The sequence below is a fragment of the Schistocerca serialis genome, chromosome 10 (genome assembly GCF_023864345.2).
Source record: "Schistocerca serialis cubense isolate TAMUIC-IGC-003099 chromosome 10, iqSchSeri2.2, whole genome shotgun sequence".
NCBI classification, from domain to species: Eukaryota; Metazoa; Arthropoda; class Insecta; order Orthoptera; family Acrididae; genus Schistocerca; species Schistocerca serialis.
In genome coordinates, this window is record NC_064647.1 from 212,104,743 (window position 1) to 212,130,024 (window position 25,282).

General features: G+C 44.6%; 1 protein-coding gene across 2 annotated transcripts in view; it reads right to left on the reverse strand.

Moving 5' to 3' along the window:
• Positions 1–24,684, reverse strand: part of LOC126425133 (translation initiation factor IF-2-like) — a 79,362-nt gene extending 54,678 nt beyond the window's left edge. For both annotated transcript variants that reach the window (XR_007576267.1, XM_050088075.1), the window contains exons 1-2: positions 24,536–24,684; positions 10,328–10,440 (exon numbers count right to left, since the gene is read on the reverse strand). Coding sequence is in view for 1 of the 2 variants with exons in the window: in XM_050088075.1 (XP_049944032.1) it covers positions 10,328–10,402 (75 nt within the window). In the remaining variant the exon portion in view is untranslated. The remainder of the gene's footprint in view (positions 1–10,327; positions 10,441–24,535) is intronic.
• Positions 24,685–25,282: the final 598 nt, after the last annotated feature.

The window sequence follows — 25,282 nt, forward strand, 5'->3', positions numbered from 1 at the left end:
TCAGCAACTGGAAGCAGTTAATTCCATAAATTATCTTGGAGTACTCATTAGGAGTGATTTAAAATGAAATAATCATATAAAGTTGATCGTCGGTAAAGCAGATGCCAGACTGAGATTCATTGGAAGAATCTTAAGGAAATGCAATCCGAAAACAAAGGAAGTAGGTTACAGTACGCTTGTTCGCCCACTGCTTGAATACTGCTCAGCAGTGTGGGATCCGTACCAGAAAGGGTTGACAGAAGAGATAGAGAAGATCCAACGGAGAGCAGCGCGCTTCGTTACAGGATCATTTAGTAATCGCGAAAGTGTTACGGAGATGATACATAAACTGCAATGGAAGACTCTGAAGGAGAGACGCTCGGTACCTCGGTACGGGCTTTTTTTGAAGTTTCGAGAACATACCTTCACCGAGGAGTCAAGCAGTATATTGCTCCCTCCTACGTATATCTCGCGAAGAGACCACGAGGATAAAATCAGAGAGATTAGAGCCCACACAGAGGCATACCGACAATCCTTCTTTCCACGAACAATGCGAGACTGGAATAGAAGGGAGAACCGATGGAGGTACTCAATGTATCCTCCGCCACACACCGTCAGGTGGCTTGCGGAGTATGGATGTAGATGTAGATGTAGACTTTAACGACTTATGCCCATTATTTAAAGTAAGAAACATACCCCAACACGGTGATTTAATTAAAAGCCGATGAGGAATGCTGCCAACATGCCTACAAATAATAACTACACATATCAGAAAAAAGTTTTGTAATACCCCGGTTCCTTCTGAAGAGTGACATTGACTGTGGATATTATATCATAAAACCGGTCCCTTGAGCAGCGCCTATTACACGGGGGGGGGGGGGGGGGGGGTTCCGACAGCCGATCAGCTCCAGTCATTCCACAGGAAAGAGGTACACGGCTCGTGTTGGAGTTCAACCATGCCTAGACGGTCAATACCTCGGTTCGATCGGGTCCGCATTGTTACTTGGTGCCAGGAAGGGCTCTCAACACGGGGAGTGTCCAGGCGAGTGAACCAAAGCGATGTCGTTCGGACGTGGAGATATAGTGAGACAGGAACTGTCGATGACATGCCTCGCTCAGGCCTCCCAAGGGCTACTACTGCAGTGGACGACCGCTACCTACGGATTATGGCTCAGAGGAACCCTGACAGCAACGCCACGATATTGAATAATGCTTTCCGTGCAGCCACAGAACGTCGTGTTAAGACTCAAACTGTGCGCGATAGGCTGCATCATGCGCAACTTCATTCCTGGCGCCCATGACGAGGTCCATCTTTGCAAACACGACACCATGCAGAGCGGTGCAGATAGGCCCAACAACATAACGAATGAACCGCCACGATTGGCATCACGTTACCCTCGCCGATGAATGTCGCATATGCCTTCAACCAGACAATCGTCGGAGACGTGTTTGGAGGCAACCCGGTCAGGCTGAACACTTTGGACACACTGCCCAGCGAGTGCAGTAAGGCGGAGTTTCCCTGCTGTTTTGGAGTGGCATTGTGTGGGCCCGATGTACGCCGTTGGTGGTCATGGAAGGTGCCGCATCCGCTGTACGATACGTGAATGCCGTCCTCCGACCGATAATGCTACCATATTGGCAGCGTATTGGCGGGGCATTCGCCTTCATGGAGGACAGTTCACGCCGTAATCGTGCACATATTGTGAATGTCTTTCTTCAGGCTAACGACACCGCTCGACTAGAGTGGCCAGCATATTCTCCAGACATGAACCCTATCGAACATTACTGGGATAGATTGAAAAGGGCTGTTTATGGGCGAAGTGACCCACCAACCCCTCTGAGGGATCGAGACCGAATCGCCGTTGAGGCATGGGACAATCTGGACCAACAGTGTCTTGATGAACTTGAGCATAGTATGCCACGACGAATACAGGCAAGCATCAATGCAAGAGGACTAGCTACTGGCTATTAAGGGGTACCGGTGTGTACAGCTATCTCGACCACCACCTCTGAAGGTCTCGGTGTATGGTGGTACAACATGCACTGTGTGGTTTTCATGAACAACAAAAATGATGTTTATGTTGATTTCTATTCCAATTTTCTGTACAAGTTCCGGGACTCTCTGAACCGAGGTGATACAAAACTTTTATGATGTGTGTATAATACGAGACCCAGTATGTCGAAAAAGACCGACTGATGAGACTATTGACACCGTTGTGCAGATATAAAGATGGTCCTCACAAACAAAAATCTATAGTCATTTGATGTACGTTTGCGTATCAATCAATGGGCTTAATGAGTATGAAAATCAACATTCCCTGGATCGACAGTTACCTTTAGTGCGATGATGTAATCCGTATTTCTATGATCTGCTCGGTTGCATTGATTTCCTAACTAAACTAAACTCCTCCAGAGCAGGCCATGAAGGCCCAGCGGTACTGACCGGCCGCCGTGTCATCCTCATCTCATAGACCTCACTGGATGTTGAAATGGAGGGGCCTGTCATCAGCACACCACTCTCCTGGTGTCAGTTTCCAAGACCAGAGCCGCTACTTCTCTGTTTGCCTCACAAGGGCTGAGTGAAAACCATTTGCCAACAGCGCTCGGCAGACTGGATGGTGACCCATCCAAGTGCTAGCCCAGCCGGACAGCTCTTAACTTCGGTCATCTGACGGGAACCCTGTGTTACCATTGTGGCAAGGCTGTTTGAATTTATTTGATAGCTCTCATTATTTACGTGATGGGGAAGTTACAGTACGCACAACGAAAGAAAATGCCTGATAGTTAAGGTACGCTCAGTGTGACAACTTTAAGCACCATCTACAACCCATCACAGAATTCGATTTAGTCTGCGTTTCTATGGCAGTGCCTCCGTGTTGACGCTATAGGAGGCAACCATTACGCAGTAGAATTTTTAGGGTTCTGTGATCCAATATGTAAAAACGGCAACTTTATACATCCATACTCCGCAAGCTACCTGACGGTATGTGGCGGAAGGTACCTTGAGTGCCTCTATAGGTTCTCCCTTGTATTCCAGTCTCGTATTGTTCGTGGAAAGAAAGATTGTCGGTATGCCTCTGTGTGGGCTCTAATCTCTCTGATTTTATTCTCATGAGCTCTTCGCGAGATATGCGTAGGAGGGAGCAATATACTGCTTCACTCCTCGGTGAAGGTATGTTCTCGAAACTTCAACAAAAGCCCGTACCGAGCTACTGCGCGTCTCTCTTGCAGAGCCTTCCACTGGTGTTTATCATCTCAGTAACGGTTTCACGATTACTAAATGATCCTGTAACGAAGCGCGCTGCTCTCCGTTGGATCTTCTCTATCTCTTCTATCAACCCTATCTGGTACGGATCCCACACCGATGAGCAGTATTCAAGCAGTGGGCGAGCAAGCGTACTGTAATCTACTTCCTTTGTTTTCTGACTGCATTTCCTTAGGATTCTTCCAATGAATCTCAGTCTGGCATCTGCGTTACCGACGATCAACATTATATGATCATTCCATTTTAAATCACTCCTAATGCATACTCCCAGATAATTTATGGAATTAACTGCTTCCAGTTGCTGACCTGCTATATTGTAGCTAAATGATAAAGGATCTTCCTTTCTATGTATTCGCAGCACATTGCACTTGTCTACATTGAGATACAATTGTCATTCCCTGCAACATGCGTCAATTCATTGCAAATCCTCCTGCATTTAAGCACAATTTTCCATTGTTACAACCTCTCGATATACTACAGCATCATCCGCAAAAAGCCTCAGTCAACTTCCGATGTTATACACAAGGTCATTTATATTGTATATTGCGAATAACAACGTTCCTACGACACTCCCCTGCGGCACACCTGAAATCACTCTTACTTCGGAAGACTTCTCTCCATTGAGAATGACATGCTGCGTTCTGTTATCTAGGAACTTTTCAATCCAATCACACAATTGGTCTGATAGTCCATATGCTCTTACTTTTTTTCATTAAACGACTGTGGGGAACTATATCAAACGCCTTGCGGAAGTCAAGAAACACGGCATCTACCTGGGAACCAGTGTCTATGGCCCTCAGAGGCTCGTGGACGAACAGCGCGAGCTGGGTTTCACACGATCGTCTTTTTCGAAACCCATGCTGATTCCTACAGAGTACGTTTCTAGTCTCCAGAAAAGTCATTATACTCGAACATAATACGTGGTACAAAATTCTACAACTGATCGACGTTAGAGATATAGGTCTATAGTTTTGCACATCTGTTCGACGTCTCTTATTGAAAAGGGGTTGACCTGTGCCCTTTTCCAATCTTTTGAAACGCTACGCTCTTCTAGAGACCTACGGTACACCGCTGCAAGAAGGGCGGGGGGGGGCAAGTTCCTTCGCGTACTCTGTATAAAATCGAACTGGTATCCCATCAGGTGCAGCGGCCTTTCCTCTTTTGAGCGATTTTAATTGTTTTTCTATCTCTCTGTCATCTATTTCGATATCTACCATTTTGTCATCTGTGCGACAATCTAGAGAGGAAACTACAGTGCCGTCTTTCTCTGTGAAACAGCTTTGGAAAAAGACGTTTAGTATTTCGGCCTTTAGTCTGTCATCCTCTGTTCGTGTACCATTTTGGTCACAGAGTGTTTGGACATTTTGTTTTGATCCACCTCCTGCTTTGACATAAGACCAAAATTTCTTAGGATTTTCTGCCAAGTCAGTACACAGAACGTTACTTTCGAATTCGTTGAACACCTCTCGTATAGCCCTCCTCACACTACATTTCGCTTCGTGTAATTTTTGTTTGTCTGCAAGGCTTTGGCTATGTTTATGTTTGCTGTGAAGTTCCATTTGCTTCCGTAGTAGTTTTCTAATTCGGTTGTTGAACCACGATGGCTCTTTTCCATCTCTTACGATCTTGCTTGGTACATACCCATCTAATGCATATTGTACGATAGTTTTGAACTTTGTCCACTGATCCTCAACACTATATGTACTTGAGACAAAACTTGTGTTGAGTTGTCAAGTACTCTGAAATCTGCTTTTTGTCACTTTTGCTAAACAGAAAAATCTTCCTACCTTTTTTAATATTTCTATTGACGGCTGAAATCACCGATGCTGTAGCCGCTTTATGATCGCTGATTCCCTGTTCTGCGTTAACTGTTTCAAATAGTTCGGGTCTGTTTGTCGCCAGAAGATGTAATACGTTGTCGCCACGAGTCGGTTCTCTGTTTAACTGCTCAAGGTAGTTTTCAGATAATGCACTTAAAAAATTTTCACTGGATTCCTTGTCCCTGCCGCCCGTTATAAACGTTTGAGTCTCCCAGTCCATGTCAGGTAAATTAAAATCTCCATCCAAAACTGTAACATGGTCGGGAAATCTACTCGAAATATTTTCCAAATTTTCCATGAGGTGTTCTGCCAGAACAGCTGCTAAGCCAGAGACATCCAATTATCATGTTTGAGGCTGCTTTAAATTATTTCACATTTCGGAATTCCGTCGATTTCCTTCGATACTATTGCACTTCTTATCGCTATAAACGCGCTTCCCCCTTCACTGTCCAGCCTGTCTCTGCGGTATACATTCCAATCTGAGTTTAGAATTTAATTACTGTTTACGTCTGGTTTCAGCCAACTTCCCTAGCTAGTACTATTTGGGCAAAAATGGCTCTGAGTACTATGGGACTTAACTTCTAAGGTCATCAGTCCCCTAGAACTTAGCACTACTTAAACTTAACTAACCTAAGGACATCACACACATCCATGCCCGAGGCAGGATTCGAACCTCGGACCGTAGCGGTCGCGCGGTTCCAGACTGCCTACTGCTACCTTGTCACGACTCAGGAGGCGTCTTGCCGGGCCTAAGGAGGTAATTCTCTAACCTAAAAAACCAACATGTGCTCTCCACACGTACTCCGCTACCCTTGTAGCCGCTACCTGCGTGTAGTGCACGCCTGACCTATTCAGGGGGACCCTACGTTTCTCCACCCGATAGCAGAGGTCGAGAAATTTGCACCCCAGATCTCCGAAGATTCGTCTGAGCCTCTGGTTTAAGCCTTCAACTCGGCTCCAAACCAGAGGACCGCGATCGGTTCTGGGAACGACACTACAAACAGTTAGCTCTGATTCCACCCGGCGAGCGAGGCTTTCCGCCTTCACCAACTCCGCCAACCGCCTGTGTGAAGTGAGGATGACCTCTGAACCCAGACGGCAGGAGTCATTGGTGCCAACATGAGCAACAGTTTGCAATCGGGTGCACCCAGTTCTCTCTATCGCCGCCTGCAGGGCCTCCTCCACATCTCGGATGAGACCCACCGGCAAGCAGACAGTTTGATCACTGACCTTCTTCCCCGACCTTTCCGCTATTTCCCTAACATTGGAGCTCCCAATCACTAATAAACCCCTCCCCCCGTGTGCCTGTTCGGAACTTGCTGGAGGAGTGGCCACATGTCCACTCACAGGCAGAGCGGGCGATGCCACACGGCCAGCCTCCACATTTACCCTCCGCCTCTTGCGCCGCGAACGCCGCTGAGCCCACCACTCCCCTTGGGGAGACGGTGGCCCAACCGCGCCCGGTACCCGCGAAGATATCTTCACACACAAAAAAAGAAAAGATGTTACGTGGACATGTGTCCGGAAACGCTTAATTTCCATGTTAGAGCTCATTTAAGTTTCATCAGTATGTACTGTACTTCCTCGATTCACCGCCATTTGGCCCAATTGAAGGAAGGTAATGTTGACTTCGGTGCTTGTGTTGACATGCGACTCATTGCTCTACAGTACTAGCAACAAGCACATCAGTACGTAGCATCAACAGGTTAGTGTTCATCACAAACGTGGTTTTGCAGTCAGTGCAATGTTTAGAAAAGCGGAGTTGGCAGATACCCATTTAATTTATGGATTAGCACGGGGCAATAGCAGTGGCGCGGTACGTTTGTATAGGGACAGATTTCTAGAACGAAGGTGTCCCGACAGGAAGACGTTCGAAGCAATTGATCGGTGTGTTAGGGTGCACTGAACATTCCAGCCTATGACTCGCGAATGGGGAAGACCTAGAACGACGAGGACACCTGCAATGGACGAGGCAATTCGTCGTGCAGTTGAAGATAACCCTAATGTCAGCGTCAGAGAAATTGCTGCTGTACAAGGTAACGTTGACCACGTCACTGTATGGAGAGTGCTACGGGAGAACCAGTTGTCTCCGTACCATGTACAGCGTGTGCAGGCACTATCAGCAGCTGATTGGCCTCCACGGGTACACTTCTGCGAATGATTCATCCAGCAATGTGTCAATCCACATTTCAGTGCAAATGTTCTCTTTACGGATGAGGCTTCATTCCAACGTGATCAAATTGTAAATTTTGACAATCAACATGAGTGGGCTGACGAGAATCCGCACGCAATTGTGCAATCACGTCATCAACACAGATTTTCTGTGAACGTTTGGGCAGGCATTGTTGGTGATGTCTTGATTGGGCCCCATGTTCTTCCACCTATGCTCAATGGAGCACGTTATCACGATTTCATACGGGATATGCTAGTACATGTGCCTTTACATGTACGACACAACATGTGGTTCATGCACGATGGAGCTCCTGCACATTTCAGTCCAAGTGTTCGTACGCTTCTCAACAACAGATTCGGTGACCGATGGATTGGTAGAGGCGGACCAATTCCATGGCCTCCACGCTCTCCTGACCTCAACCTTCTTGACTTTCATTTATGGGGGCATTTGAAAGCTCTTGTCTACGCAACCCCGGTACCAAATGTAGAGACTCTTCGTGCTCGTATTGTGGACGGCTGTGATACAATACGCCATTCTCCAGGGCTGCATCAGTGCATCAGGGATTCCATGCGACGGAGGGTGGATGCATATATCCTCGACATTTTGAACATTTCCTGTAACAAAGTGTTTGAAGTAACGCTGGTACGTTCTGTTGCTGTGTGTTTCCATTGCATGATTAATGTGATTTGAAGAGAAGTAATAAAATGAGCTCTAACATAGAAAGTAAGCGTTTCCGGACACATGTCCACATAACATATTTTCTTTCTTTGTGTGTGAGGAATGTTTCCTGAAAGTTTGGCCGTACCTGTTCGTAACAACCTGTATATTATAATCAATATGTGGGGAAAGAGCTCTGACAGGACCTGAATGATCTAAGTACAGGGCGAGCCAGTAACTATTGCCACCTAGAATAACGCAGAAAGTATGATAGTAGCTGAAAAGTTTGTGGGACAAATGTTGCATGGGACAACGAGGCCCAAATATGACGTGGTTTTGGTTGCTAAGTGGGGTCGCGTCAGAGATCTGAAGATCAACTTTGTCTTTTTAAATGGGATACTATAGCTTGGTACTTTTTTTTGGTAGCGGCTATCGAGACGAATCCAATGACGTGTAACAGGTCTTTGAAGGTCAACGAAGGTCACAAATGTGGCATGAACGTCCATTTACAGAAAGTGTTCGAAGTGATGACCAATTGTATCAATGCAGTGTTGCAGTCTTCTCGTGTTTTGAGTGGTATACCTGATCACTTCTACACTTATCGAAGGACATGCCCTGACAATTCTCTCTCGTATATCCTGAAATAGTAAATATTCGCCGAATACGGCGTATCAGTCTAACGTTCCATAGACATGTAAACACCATTCGACGGTTTCGTAATACAACCGTAACAGGAACAGTAAGACTATTATCGTCGTATCAAGCAAATGTGAATGATGTATGCCTTCGAAGAACAAGTCGATATGCATCTCGTTTACGGAGATTGCCAGCGAAATTCTGTGAGAGCGAGAAATTTATTCGCTGAAAGATATCCTCAACGTACTCACCCTACACGTCGTACATTTAAATGTGTCTGATGAACTGAGAACAACTGGACCTTTAGCGCATCTGAAACATATCCGGCAAAGGAAAGTTACTAACGCTCAAACGGAAATTGGTACTTTTGCCAGTGTGGTTCGAGATCCTTGTGTTAGTTCACGTGAAATCGCAAGGGAATCTGGCATGAGCCAGAGTAGTGTTGTTCGTGTTCTGCGTCGCCATAAATATCATTCTTACCATATCAGTCTCCACGAAGAATTAACTGGTACAGATTGTATGCGTCGCAGTGAATTCTGCTGATGGGCTCAACTTCAAATTCATAGGGATGACACATTTATTAATTTGATTTTAGTTACTGACGAAGCTACATGCACGAATCGTGGAAATGTTAATTTGGATAACACGCATTATTGGGCAACTGAAAATCCATGTGGACTGCGGCAAGTTGCACACCAAAAACCGTGGTCGGTGAGTGTATGGTATGGGATTCTGGAGGACAGAATTATGCGGATTCCGTCGAAGGATATCTTAATGGTAGGAAGTACACCACATTCCTGCAAGAAACATTAGGTCTGTGATTGGAAGAAACACCTTTAGGAACAAGGAACCGAATGTGGTATCAACCCGATTGGTGACCGGCACATTTTTCGCGGATGGCTAGCAATGAGTTGCAGAGAAAATTCCAAAATCGTTGGATTGGATGCGGAGGAGACGTGTCGTGGTCGGCTCGTTCGCCAGACATGACGTCTCTGGATTTTTTCGTGTGGCGATTCGTAAAAGACATTGTTTATAAAGACGTTCAAACTACAGATGAAGAGATGCGAGAGAGAATTGTCAGAGCATGTACTTCGGCAAGTGCCGAAGCGATAAGGAATACCACTCAGTCCATGATAAGAAGATTGCAGCACTGCATTGATACCAACGGTCATCACTTCGAACGCCTTCTGTAAATGGATGTTCATGCCACGTTTGTGACCTTCGTTGACCTTCGAAGACCTTACTATTACGCATCATTGGATTCATCTCGATAGCCGCTATCAGAAAATAAGTACCAAACTATAGCATCAGATTTTTTTTTTTTTAAAAAAAGGGCCCCGTTGTCCTAAGCAACTTTTTCCCACAAACTTTTCAGCTCGTATCATACTTTCTGAGTTATTCTTGGTGGCTGTGACTCACCGTGTAGAGGATGGGACAGTTTAGTGTGATATCAGCAATGATCAGCTATGGCACGTAGGAATAGTTTACCTTGCGCTGGGGAGAGTGGTACAGGGGAAAATATTAGGTGTGTGGACCAAGGTTAGTTCATGCAAGATAGATTATGAGTATACTGGGTGTAGTAAGTAGCTAGGGATGAAAAAGTTAGCACAAGATAGAAAGAAATGGAACAGAATTAAACCAGTTTAAAGTTTGATGACTTATTTTTTTTTTTAAAAAAAAAGGGTGAAATTGGAGGAGTGATCATTAGTGATGCACAGTCCCCCGGGTAAATCTGTCAATGCAAGAAAGGTGCCACACTTTAATTACCGTCAATCCTTTTTTTCCTCTTGTACTCACCATACTCAAGACGGCAATGATGATGGTGCCAGTCCTGAGCGAGCACCCACAACAACACTGGTTTGGAACTACCATCTCTGCAAAAGTCTTTTGTTTGCTGCAGAGAAGTTGTTCTGTAACGAAAGGATGATGGTCACATTCCATACCGAGGTTTGAAGCACATTCAGAAGTTAATGGCCATATGCGTAAGAGAGGTGGCTGGCAACACTGATTACACTCCATAGCACTCAACACCTTTAGCTGTTACCGGTCTATTTACTCGTGTTTAACTGGATGAGTGGTACGACATTTGTGAAAATAAGTGCCTTACCACCTATGTATAGGTACAATATTAAATGGAAAAAGTGAACTGTAATTGCCTCTGTTGTTGTTGTTGTGGTCTTCAGTCCTGAGACTGGTTAGATGCAGCTCTCCATGCTACTCTATCCTCTGCAAGTTTCTTCACCTCCCAATACCTACTGCAGCCTTAGTGTATTCATCTCTTGGTCTCCCTCTACGATTTTTACCCTCCACGCTGCCCTCCAATGCTAAATTTGTGATCCCTTGATGCCTCAGAACAGGTCCTACCAACCGATCCCTTCTTCTACTCATGTTGTGCCACAAACTCCTCTTCTCCCCAGTTCTATTTAATACCTCCTCATGTGATCTACCCATCTAATCTTCAGCATTCTTCTGTAGCACCACATTTCGAAAGCTTCTATTCTCTTCTTGCCTAAACTATTTATCGTCCACGTTTCACTTCCATACATCGCTACACTCCATACAAATACTTTCAGAAACGACATCCTGACACTTAAATCTATACTGGATGTTAACGAATTTCTCTTCTTCAGAAACGCTTTCCTTTCCATTGCCAGTCTACATTTTATATACTCTCTACTTCGACCATCATCAGTTATTTTGCTCCCCAAATAGCAAAACTCCTTTACTACTTTAAGCGTCTCATTTCCTAATCTAATACCCTCAGCATCACCCAACTTATTCGACTACATTCCATTATCCTCGTTTGGCTTTTGTTGATGTTCATCGTATATCCTCCTTTCAAGACACTGTCCATTCCGTTCAACTGCTCTTCCAAGTCCTTTGAGGCCTCTGACAGAATTACAATGTCATCGGCGAACCTCAAAGTTTTTATATCTTCTCCATGGATTTTAATACCTACTCCGAATTTTACTTTAGTTTCCTTTACTGCTTGCTCAATATACAGATTGAATAACATCGGGGAGAGACTACAACCCTGTCTCACTCTTTTCCCAATCACTGCTTCCCTTTCATTCCCCTCGACTCTTATAACTGCCATCTGGTTTCTGTACAAATTGTAAATAGACTTTCGCTCCCTGTATTTCACCCCTGCCACCTTTAGAATTTGGAAGAGAGTATTCCAGTCAACATTGTCAAAAGCTTTCTCTAAGTCTACAAATGCTAGAAACGTAGGTTTGCCTTTCCTTAATCTTTCTTCTAAGATAAGTCGTAAGGTCAGTATTGCCTCACGTGTTCCAATATTTCTACGGAATCCAAACTGATCTTCCCCAAAGTCCGCTTCTACCAGTTTTTCCATTCGTCTGTAAAGAATTCGTGTTAGTATTTTGCAGCTGTGACTTATTAAGCTGATAGTTCGGTAATTTTCACATCTGTCAACACCTGTTTTCTTTGGGATTGGAATTATTATATTCTTCTTGAAGTCTGAGGATATTTCACCTGTCTCATACATCTTCCTCACCAGATGGTAGAGTTTTGTCAGCCTCTAAAGCATCCAAATTTGACAAAGAAAGTGCTGCAATACTCGGCTTCATAATCTACCCACTGAAATAAAATGTCTGACAGATCTTTTTGAGCAGTCCGGCTTACTTTTATCAATTTTTTGCAATGATTTCGCTGCACCTTCTGACTTCTTGGATAATTCGACTGTTTTGTCAGAATGTTCTCACCAGAGTTTCTCGTGGAGCGAGCGCAAGGCCACTTGGGCTCTTGCGCTTTGCCGTGGGATTCTCTTCGTGTGTAGCCGGGGCAGTTGCCTGTAGTGTGTCCAAAGTGGCGCTTATTTGTGGAATAGCATGTCAGATGTCATTGCTAGAGATACTTGTCACTTTAAGGGTTCTATTAACATCCTGAAGAGCAGAAGACTTTTCAATTTTGTAATTCCGTGGAGCGGATACTTACGGAATCCGCAACGTATTGGTGACTCATAGGTCAACTGGAAAATACGGTGGGACACGACCCAAAGGAATAGCATTGCATGGCGTGCTTCTCATAGCATGGCACATGATACGCTTATGGAATTTACCCACTACTGTGATGTGGTACAACTGGAAATGGTTGGTTAATTACAGGGTGATAATTATTAAAATCGACAAACACTGCAAGGGACATCAAAACAAATATTTTCCTTTAATGTCATGTTAAGATTAAGGAAAGGCAAAACTACGTTTCTAGCATTTGTAGATTTCGAGAAAGCTTTTGACAATGTTGACTTGAATACTCTCTTTCAAATTCTAAAGGTGCCAGGGGTAAAACACAGGGAGCGAAAGGCTATTTACAATTTGTACAGAAACCAGATGGCAGTTATAAGAGTCGAGGGGCATGAAAGGGAAGCAATGGTTTGGAAGGGAGTGAGACAGGTTTGTAGCCTCTCCCCGATGTTATTCAATCTGTATATTGAGCAAGCAGTAAAGCAAACAAAAGAAAAATTCGGAGTAGGTATTAAAATCCATGGAGAAGAAGTAAAAACTTTGAGGTTCGCCGATGACATTGTAATTCTGTCAGATACAGCAAAGGACTTGGAAGAGCAGTTGAACGGAATGGACAGTGTCTTGAAAGGAGGATATGAGATGAACATCAACAAAAGCAAAACGAGGAAAATGGAATGTGGTCGAATTAAGTCGGGTGATGCTGAGGGAATTAGATTAGGAATTGGGACACTTCAAGTAGTAAAGGAGCAAAATAACTGATGATGGACGGGGAGGATATAAAATGTAGACTGGCAATGGCAAGGAAAGCGTTTCTGAAGAAGAGAAATCTGTTAACACCGAGTATAGATTTAAGTGTCAGGAAGTCGTTTCTGTAAGTATTTGTATGGAGTGTAGCCATGTACGGAAGTGAAACATGGACGATAAATAGTTTGGACAAGAAGAGAGTAGAAGCTTTCGAAATGTGGTGCTACAGAAGAATGCTGAAGATTAGATGGGTAGATCACATAACTAATGAGGAGGTATTGAATAGGATTGGGGAGAAGAGAAGTTTGTGGCACAACTTGACAAGAAGGAGGGACCGGTCGGCAGGACATGTTCTGAGACATCAGGGGAACACAAATTTAGCATTGGAGGGCAGCTTGGAGGGTAAAAATCGTAGTGGGAGACCAAGAGATCAATACACTAAGCAGATTCAGAAGGATGTAGATTGCAGTAAGTACTGGGAGATGAAGAAGCTTGCACAGGATAGAGTAGCATGGACAGCTGCATCAGACCAGTCTGGGGACTGAAGACCACAAAAACAAGAACAACAACAACAACAACTACAATAACAATGTCATGTTTTACTATGAAGATTCTTAACCCCGGTAGAAAGATGTGAAAATTAATGAAATTAAGGAGATGAAAATTAATCAGTCCAGCAGACAGAGGATTTGAAATTCTGTAGGGCCGACTGTTGTGGACACTAATGAATTTGTGACGTCGTCAGAGACTGTTGTGGGAGTCTTATCAATTATTCTTACACTGGTATCCTGCCGCCACCGTGCTAATTCAAGCTGGTCTAGAGAGCTAAGATGTGTACCGGTGGTTTTGTTCTAACGAGTCCTCCAGAGAGCGGTGAGAATTTTTAAGCTACTTTTACTTTTCAGTTCCCTGGCTACATCTGAAAGCCGAGTTACATTTATGTCAACGTATTAAACTCAAGTTTCTTGTGTTTTGTTAATATCCTAGCAAACAGCTATTGCACGTAAGAAGTGTTTAAGTGCCAGCGATTATGTTTTGTGTTGGTTGCTTCTGGTAGCAAATCTATGCTTCAGATATTTCTATCCGATGTTTTCCTTTGGTAATGTACTGTAAAAGCCACTTTGATGAATGATGCTTCGTTAAAAATCCAGCAAGCGGCCATTTGACAGTAGGGCTTCTACCCGCTTAATATTACATTACTGGCCATTAAAACTGCTACACCAAGAAGAAATGCAGATTATAAACGGGTATTCATTGGACAAATATATTATACTACAACTCACGTGTGATTACAATTTCACGCAATTTGGGTGCATAGATCCTGAGAAATCAGTATCCAGAACAACCACCTCTGGCCGTAATAGTGGCCTTGATACCGCTGGGCATTGAGTCAAACAGAGCTTGGATGGCGTGTACGGGTACAGCTGGCCATGCAGCTTCAACACGATACCACAGTTCATCAACAGTAGTGACTGGCGTATTGTGACGAGCCGGTTGCTCGGCCACATTGACCAGACGTCCTCAGTTGGTAAGAGATCTGTAGAATGTGCTGGCCAGGGCAGCAGTCGAACATTTTCTGTATCCAAAAAGGCCCGTACAGGAACTACAACATGTGGTCGTGCATTATCCTGCGGAAATGTAGGGTTTCGCAGGGATCGAATTAAGGGCAGAGCCACGGGTCGTAACACATCTGAAATGTAACGTCCATTGTTGAAAAGTGCCGTCAATGCGAACAAGAGGTGACCGAGACGTGTAACCAATGGCACCCCATACCATCACGCCGGCTGATACGCCAGTATGGCGGTGTCGAATACACGCTTCCAATGTGCGCTCACCTTGATGTCGCCAAACACGGATGCGACCATCATGGTGCTGTAAACAGAACCTGGATTCATCCGAAAAAATGACGTTGTGCCATTCCTGCACTCAGGTTCGTCGTTGAGTACACCATCGCAGGCGTTCCTGTCTGTGATGCAGCGTCAAGGGTAACCGCAGCCATGGTCTCCGAGCTGATAGTCCATACTGTTGCAAACGTCGTCGAACTGTTCGTGCAGATGGTTGTTGTCTTGCAAACGCCCCATGTGTTGACTCAGGGATCGAGACGTAGCTGCACGATCCGTTACAGCCATGCGGATAAGATGCTTGCCATTTCGACCGCTAGTGATACGAGGCCGTTGGGATCCACCACGGCGTTCCGTATTACCCTCCTCAGCCCACTGATTCCATATTCTGCTAACAGTCATTGGATCTTGACCAACGCGAGCAGCAATGTCGCGATACGATAAACCGCAATCGCGATAGGCTACAATCCGATCTTTATGAAAGTCGGATACGTGATGGTACGCATTTCTCCTCCTTACACGAGGCATCACAACAACGTTTCACCGGGCAACGCCGGTCAACTGCTGTTTGTGTATGAGAAATCGGTTGGAAACTTTCCTCATGTTAGCACGTTGCAGATGTCGCCACCGGCGCCAACCTTGTGTGAATGCTCTGTATAGCTAATCATTTGCATATCACAGCATCTTCTTCCTTTCGGTTAAATTTCGCGTCTGCAGCACGTCATCTTCGTGGTATAGCAATTTTAATGGCCAGTAGTTTACATTCATGTTCAGAAAAGAAACAGAACATACGGAACGACAAGATGTAGGACGTCCATATTCACAGGACATGTATCCTAGTACGTTCTGCAGATAAATAATCCACGTTTTAGTTTGTCATGTGTTAAGGTAGTGATTCTTAATTATTATCTGGTGTTAGTTACAGAAAATAGCAGTTACATTCTAACCTGTCCTACTGTTTTCTTGGAAATACCACTGTTTTTAAATCTGTGCCTCAGCTCCTACAGCTAGGTACTGTTAGAAAAGGCTGAGTGAGATTTACGTTATTTGGTATTTGTGTATTTAAACTTTAAATTTTAAGGTGTACACCAGCTCAAACTACATAATTACTGTTGCTCCTTTTAAAACCTGTTCATTGCTGTGAACTGTGCTATATCGCATTTTAAAAACTTTAATAATTTATATGGTAACTATGAATTCACTCTTCTGGGATTTAACTTGTGTAGTTGTTATCTAAGCTCTATGAAACTAATGTCAGTCTTGAAAGATTCTTTTCCTGAGCTATAGTGTGTAAAATTTGAGGTTTCAGTTGGGTTCCATGTAGATCAAAATGGTTCAAATGGCTTTGAGCACTATGGGACTTAACTTCTAAGGTCATCAGTCCCCTAGAACTTAGAATTACTTAAACCTAACTAACTTAAGGACATCACACACATCCATGCCCAAGGCAGGATTCGAACCTGCGACCGTAGCGGCCGCGCGGTTCCAGACAGTAGCGCCTTTAACCTCTTGTCCACCACGGCCGGCCATGTAGATCACCATCGCACTGTTAAATTGTTATTTCCTGTAGCTCGATGTCATCATAAATTGCTATATGACGTGCGTAGCATACTGAAGTTCAAATTTCTGTGTAATAAATTATTTTAAGCAAAATGTGTGCTGTAATTTAGACCCAGCACCTTACCACTACCTCCCCGCTCCCACCATTACACTTTTGTTCAACCAGCGTGTTCCACATCACATGATTCACTGTGAATGTGATCTGCGAAACTTGTAACTTATTTCAGTGATAAGGTTTCACACTATAGTGACTACAATGGTGCTGGAAAATGTGAAATGTTTTAACAAAGGAAAAGGCGTCTATCATTTGGTAAAGGGCCTACAAATGTTTTGTTTCTTTCTTTAAGTGACGAAATTTACAAATTCATTCACTCTCTTTCCTAGGGTTCATCCCATTGTAAGGGGACGACTGTTTGTATAATTTTGCAATTTTTGTTGTTTGAAATTGTGGATGACTGCTTTCTTCCACTACAGTCCTCCGCCAGCTCAAGGGAGAGAAGTCGTGTTTGCCATCTGTGTGAGAATCGTGTGAACTTTGTTCTCTAGGTTACCGTATATAAACCATTTGTATTTGTATTTCTCAGAGGCTGAGGACCACGCCAGTCCTTTCCTAAAAGAGTGTAGTGAATTTCCTAAACACCACCCTCCGACTGTCCGAAGCACCAGTGGTTAATCCGCCACATGGATCTGATTCCAGTCTGGCTCACCTCTTTCTCTAGCAAACGCATATCATTCACATCTGGTTGTTTATTCAGTTATCGGTAATTACACACAGTCTGCTCAAAAATGTACTTCAACGTCTGAATATTGGGGTCACAAGCAATCTTTCTGCAAGGTAGCGTATAATAATTTCGAATAGGCTTAAACTCATCTTATTGCGATTTTACAAAGTAAATGTCAATTATAAGTGGTTACGCATACTTACTGACAGAATTAATTTGTATGAAGCATGATAGCCCAAAATACGGAGAAACTACACTACTGGCCATTAAAATTGCTACACCACGAAGATGACGTGCTACAGAAGAGAAATTTAACCGACAGGAAGTAGATGCTGTGATATGCAAATGATTAGCTTTTAAGAGCATTCACACAAGTTTGGCGCCGGTGACGACACATACAACGTGCGAACATGAGGAAAGTTTCCAACAGATTTCTCTTACACAAACATCAGTTGACCGGCGGTGCCGGGTGAAACGTTGTTGTGATGCCTCGTGTAAGGAGGAGAAATGCGTACCATCACGTTTCCGACTTTGATAAAGGTCGGATTGTAGCCTATCGCGATTCCGGTTTATCGTATCGCGACATTGCTGCTCGCGTTGGTCGAGATCCAATGACTGTTAGCAGAATATGAAATCAGTGGGCTGAGGAGGGTAATACGGAACGCCGTAGTGGATCCCAACGGCCTCGTATCACTAGCGGTCGAAATGGCAAGCATCTTATCCGCATGGCTGTAACGGATCGTGCAGCTACGTCTCGATCCCTGAGTCAACACATGGGAACGTTTGCAAGACAACAACCATCTGCACGAACAGTTCGACGACGTTAGCAACAGTATGGACTATCAGCTCGGAGAGCATGGCTGCGGTTACCCTTGACGCTGCGTCACAGACAGGAGCGCCTGCGATGGTGTATTCAACGACGAACCTGAGTGCAGGAATGGCACAATGTCACTTTTTCGGATGAATCCAGGTTCTGTTTACAGCGCCATGATGGGCGCATCCGTGTTTGGCGACATTAAGGTGAGCGCACATTGGAAGCGTGTATTCGTCATCGCCATACTGGCGTATCAGCCGGCGTGATGGTATAGGGTGGCATTGGTTACACGTTTCGGTCACCTCTTGTTCGCATTGACGGCACTTTGAACAGTGGACGTTACATTTGATGTGTTACGACCCGTGGCTCTTTCATTCGATCCTTGCGAAATCCTACATTTCAGCAGGATAATGCAGGACCACATGTTGCAGGTCCTGTACGGGCCTTTATGGATACAGAAAATGTTCGACTGCTGCCCTGGCCATCTCCACATCTCTGACCAATTGAAAACGTCTGGTCAATGGTGGCTGAACAACTGGCTCGTCACAATACGCCAGTCACTACTGTTCATGAACTGTGGTATCGTTGAAGCTGCATGTGCAGCTGTACCTGTACACGCCATCCAAGCTCTGTTTGACTCAATGCCCAGGCGTATCAAGGCCGTTATTACGGCCAGAGGTGGTTGTTCTGGGTACTGACTTCTCAGCATCTATGCACTCAAACTGCGTGAAAATGTAATCTCTTGTCAGTTCTAGTATAATATATTTGTCCAATGAATATCCGTTTATCATTTGCAGTTCTTCTTGGTGTAGCAATTTTAATGGCCAGTAGTGTAGTTCCGGACTCGGCTGTCTACGGTCGTCCGCTGCCTTTTTGCCGCCTGCTGTACCCGACGAAAGCCATATCGGACGTCCAGCGATAAGTTAAGTGAGATTGTACTTAGGGCATGTGTGTGAAGATGTTGAGGGCTGCTACCTCGCTTCTGGTAACTGTAAGCTCATGGGTGTTACCATGCAAGTAAAAGTGTGGCTATGAAGAGTTCATGGTGTTTCTGATAGGTGTTAAACATTAACATAATGCACGAGCACGCCTCTTCCACTCCGTGGGAAATAGTTATTTGATGTAATACGTAGCCAGCTGCAAGACCGTAATCTTTTTATCAAACATATCGCATTCAAGTGTTTGGTAACCCTAGCGCAGTGAGCCCCAGTAAAGCTTATAATTAAATTTTCAGAATTGTGCTTGTTACGGTTTCCACTGAACAGTCGGGCACAAGAGTTCACGTAATTTAATTGTGACTAAGACTAGAGTGCCCGCTAGCCTTGCAAGTAATTGTCAGACTTTCTTAATATCTTAATAGCAGGCTAGTCGCCTTAAGGTTATTCATAAGATTTGCGGTATTGGTTGTACCTTGCCTGTGTAGCCGGCCAAAGTTCTAGGCGCTACAGTCTGGAACCGCGCGTCCGCTACGGTCGCAGGTTCGATTCCTGCCTCGGGCATGGATGTGTGTGATGTTCTTAGGTTAGTTAGGTTTAAGTAGTTCTAAGTTCTAGGGGACTGATGATCTCAGATGTTAAGTCCCATAGTGCTCAGAGCCATTTGAACCATTTTGAGCCTGTGTAGTTCATTCGTAGTGCGGCAAAGGCAGTGTGTCGTTTTGTCAGTCAATAATTTAACCTGTTGTTTTATATCTTTTGGTGGTTGTTTACGTCGTCCCTGCGTACCTGTTCTGTCCGCTTGTTAAATATTCCAGTTAGCTGGCTGCTGTTTTGGAGTAAGCGCTACCTTTCCAGCGATGTGTACCGGGGCTGTGAAATCCTGGGTAGTGGGAGGTGACTCCGGGTCGAAGCTCGAGAACTGGGTCTGCTGCCTTTCGCCTTGGCTTCTCCAAATTAAGTTTTCCTTCTGCTTTCGAGCGTCACTCCTCGCTAATTAATTCTGGTGCTAATTATGTTTACTTGGGTATTTATTATATTTATTAAACTTTGTCTGAAGAGCCAAATACAATTGTGAAAGGTTGTTGCTGTGCTACTTTCAGTAAGACTTTGCGCTACCTATTTCTGTTACTGGGCCTTGGAGCGGAAGTTTGAAACCTTAGCAAGCCTTAGTGATATTGATTGACTCTTGAGTGTGAAACAAGTGCCTTTGTATTAACTTCATCCTGCTATTTATTGGGTCCATCTCTGGCAGCTTGTTATTTAGGTAAATGTTTTTGAGAACATCAGTCCTTACTGTTCGAAGACTAGTCAGAAATACTGTGTGTCTTAATTTAAGCCGTCAGGGACATAATTGTCAGTGGTTTTAAAATTTTCTCATATATGAGGTAGACTTTGTTTCATAAAAAGACATTGTTAGCAGACTCACTAAATTCTTGTGATTTACTATTCTTGTTACCTAAAGTAATCAGGATTAAGATATTGTTGTTTTAAAGGAATTTGTTGACAAGATTGTCAAATAAAAAGAGTGATAACGAAAGGGGTCCAGTCCTTCCTATTCGTCTCCCTATTCCCTAGTACACTACTGGCCATTAAAATTGCTACACCAAGAAGAAATGCAGATGATAAACGGATATTCATTGGACAATTATATTATACTAGAACTGATGTGTGATTATGTTTTCACGCAATTTGGGTGCATAGATCCTGAGAAATCAGTACCCAGAACAACCACCTCTGGTCGTAATAACGGCCATGATACGCCTGGGCATTGAGTCCAACAGAGCTTGGATGGTGTGTACAGGTACAGCTGCCCACGCAGCTTCAACACGATACCACAGTTCATCAAGAGTGGTGACTGGCGTATTGTGACGAGACAGTTGCTCGGCCACCATTGACCAGACGTTTTCAGTTGGTGAGAGATCTGGAGAATGTGCTGGCCAGGGCAGCAGTCGAACATTTTCTGTATCCATAAAGGCCCGTACAGGACCTGCAACATGCGGTCGTCCATTATCCTGCTGAAATGTAAGGTTTCGCAGCGATCGAATGAAGGGTAGAGCCATGGGTCGTAACACATCTGAAATGTAACGTCCACTGTTCAAAGTGCCGTTAATGCGAACAAGAGGTGACCGAGACGTGTAACCAATGGCACCCCATACCATAACGCCTGCTGATACGCCAGTATGGCGATGACGAATACACGCTTCCAATGTGCGTTCACCGCGATGTCGCCAAACACGGATTGCGACCATCATGATGCTGTAAACAGAACTTGGATTCATCCGAAAAAATGACGTTTTACCATTCGTGCACCCAGGTTCTTCGTTGAGTACACCATCGCAGGCGCTCCTGTCTGTGATGCAGAGTCAAGGGTAACCGCAGCCATGGTCTCCGAGCTGATAGTCCATGCTGCTGCAAACGTCGTCGAACTGTTCGTGCAGATGGTTGTTGTCTTGCAAACGTCCCCATGTGTTGACTCAGGGATCGAGACGTTGCTGCACGATCCGTTACAGCCATGCGGATAAGATGGCTGTCATCTCCACTGCTAGTCATACGAGGCCGTTGGGATCCAGTGCCGGCCGGTGTGGCCGTGCGGTTCTAAGCGCTTCAGTTTGGAACCGCATGACCGCTACGGTCGCAGGTTCGAATCCTTCCTCGGGCATGGATGTGTGTGATGTCCTTAGGTTAGTTAGGTTTAAGTAGTTCTAAGTTCTAGGGGATTGATGACCTGAGTAGTTAAGTCCCATAGTGCTAAGAGCCATTTTTTTGGGATCCAGCACGGCGTTCCGAATTACCCTCCTGAACCCACCGATTTCATATTCTACTAACAGTCATTGGATCTCGACCAACGCGAGCAGCAATGTCGCAATACGATAATCCGCAATCGCGATAGGCTACAATTCGACCTTTATCAGTCGGAAACGTGATGGTACGCATTTCTCCTCCTTACACGAGGCATCACAACTAGGTTTCACTGCTGTTTGTGTATGTAAAATCGGTTGGAAACTTTCCTCATGTCAGCACGTTGTAGGTGTCGCCACCGGCGCCAACCCTGTGTGAATGCTCTAAAAAGCTCATCATTTGCATGTCAAAGCATCTTTTTCCTGTCGGTTAAATTTCGCTCTGTAGCACGTCATCTTCGTGGTGTAGCAATTTTAATGGCCAGTAGTGTAGAAGAATGTTTCAGGCACATACCCATGATGTTTCATTTCACATTATCGATGTTCCGAGGCTTCAAGGGATCATGCAGCATTGCGCTATTCATCTGCGCCACCTCATCGCCAATGGTGGGAGGCACATCGAACATGTCATAGGATAAATCTGAATATCTGTGGTGACAGTCACACGTTGAATAAAGTGTGTGCACGCCGCAGTTTGAAACTAATTTACTTTTTTCCTCATATATTGTAACAATTGTTGTGGTGTCAACGCCAGACACCACACTTGCTAGGTGGTAGTTTTAAATCGGCCGCGGTCCATTAGTACATGTCGGACCCGCGTGTCGCCACTGTGTGATCGCAGACCGAGCGCCACCACAAGACAGATCTCGAGATACGGAATAGCACTCGCCTCAGTTGTACGGACGACGTAGCTAGCGATGCACACTGACGAAGCCTCGCTCATTTGCAGAGCAGATAGTTAGAACAGCCTTCAGCTAAGTCAATGGCTACGATCTAGCAAGGCGCCATTAGTAGTTTATTGCCTGAATCTACAGAGTCTCACTTGTATCGTCAATAGCGATGTACAACATGGATGGATTAAAGATAAGTATTCCAAAAGCTACGTACTTTTCTTTATAGCATTCATTACGTATCCTGTTTCAGACCTCACGCCATCCTTCGTGTGTTTATAGCGTGCGGTCCCCTCAAATCACACTGTGTCGGCACTTCTGTCGACACATCAATTGTCACCCTGCGTGTGCGATGAAGCACTCACCGTTTGGACGAAAGTAGCGTTCGCAGTGGCCCCGACAGGGAGCTGAAGGGATTCCTTTGCTACCGCTGATTTATCAGGCGTGTGTGTCGCTGGTAACCAACACAACTTTCTTGAACGGTGCCATATGTCTGCCGAATGTAAAATTCCCACACTGGCCTGGGATTTTATATGGGCCTAGTTTCCTAAGGCCAAGACCCTTTTGGGCGCAACACAACCCAGTCCTCAGTTCTGCCGATGGACGAATAACTCACTTACGGTCGTATTTCTTGAGGATTATTCCTATTCTTGAAAACATGCCGCCGAAAAACGGCGAGAAGGCCTCTTCAGTGGCCGCCACCAACTCGCCATTTACGTTTATATATCGTACTCGCAATTGATTGCAATGCATTGCGTGTACTGAGTCATTCAGCTGACTCTACCAATGTTGCTTTATACAGTCTGCAATGTTGTGTACAGCCTTCAAAAACCAGGCGCGAGATTTTCATATTCTCTCGGTCGCTTTAGCGTGAACCGTTGGTCCTACAGAAAAAATGAGCAGGACATATTTATCGGAAATTTGATGTATTTAAAATTTATACTGGGATACGTTTTTGCTAGAGCCCGTAGTTCTCGAGTTATTCAAGAAAAATTACATCATTGTATTCGTCAGGCGTTCTGTCTAAGGAAGTATTGTGCTTGTAAAGGATCCAACAACTAACGTAATTAGTTTAAGCGTGACGTTTGCAAAAGTCGGATGTTTCGTTATCCTCACTGGCACTCTTAAATTAATAATGTCAACGAAATGGCCGATTATGCTGGTGGTGTAAGAGCGTAATCTATAGCGACCGAAAAAGGTCGAATATCGGGAATAGTTCTTTGAAGCCTGAGATTTTAGTACAGTGGTAGGGAGTGCCATGGGTAACATATTAGAATGGTTCAAATGGCTCTGAGCACTATGGGACTTAGCTTCCGAGGTCATAAGTCCCCTAGAACTTAGAACTATTTAAACCTAACTAACCTAAGGACATCACACACATCCATGCCCGAGGCAGGATTCGAACCTGCGACCGTTGCGGTAGCGCGGTTCCAGACTGTAGCGCCTAGAACCGCTCGGCCACCTCGGCCGGCAACATATTAGAAATATTGACTGGCGAAGGGTGAGTGTGGCGGCGTTCGAAGGTCACTTTTGTTCGTTATCCTTGTTTAATTCGAAAAAGACCGCCTCCAGCGAAAACATATCCCAGTATAAAACTTAACCACATTAAGTTTCCTACAAAAAGTCCTGCTCATTTTTTCTGTAGGACTAGTAGCTTGTACGCAGGGAGGCAGAGAATATGAAAATGTTGCGAGTGGTTTCTAAAGGTCAAATGTAACAATGCAGGTTGCTTAACACATAGTCTGTAGTGGTAGCTGAGTCACCCTACATGTATATCAGAGAAACTATTAATTTCGAACACTGCTCTTCTGCTCGTAAGTGTTACAGCTTACCTGGCAGGGTGTCGGAATCTGAGACCGCTTGCCCTCTATGTAGCACGGAGCGTCACACACTACTGCACTTTGCTGGGTGATGACAGCTATTGAGCTGCAGATATAACTCTGTGTGGGTCAGTTTGAGTTAGACACTGCAACCCAGCGGTTCGTTGGCTGTTCTTCTAACCAGGATGTCCAGAAATATTAAGCTAGAAGCAGGAAGTTTGGACTGTTGCCGACCGCAGTCCATTTTTAATGCCAGAAGCAGGAAGGCTCGACATATGTAAACCGCAGTGGTTTTTCATCAGAGTATTGTCGCGTTAAGTGAAGTTGCGACATGAAGTCGCGTAGAAGGACTGCAACAGTAATGTAGGTGGTGGTCACTTCTTATACCTCTGCAGGATGAGGCCCTTGAAACAAGTAGCTCACTTGTTGTTCAGTGACGGTTGTATCTGACGCGTTTCAGGAGCACCTCATCTTCAGAATGTCTGCCAAACTAAATTCAAAGACATGAGAACACAAGCGTATCGTAAAATAATTATCAAGAGTTATGATATTAATAGCGTTTTAGAAGTAAACGAGAAAACTGAAACGAAAATGCTATTCGAGAATTACAAAGAAAATAGGGGTAAAGACTTATAAGTTAAATTAAATGCAATAAATCATATTGTATGCGCAAAAATACGATAATAAATCACATAATTCACTTGATGGGCGGAAGGAGATGGAAGGAGAACAGGAGGAGACGGTTGAGACAGCCGCGTA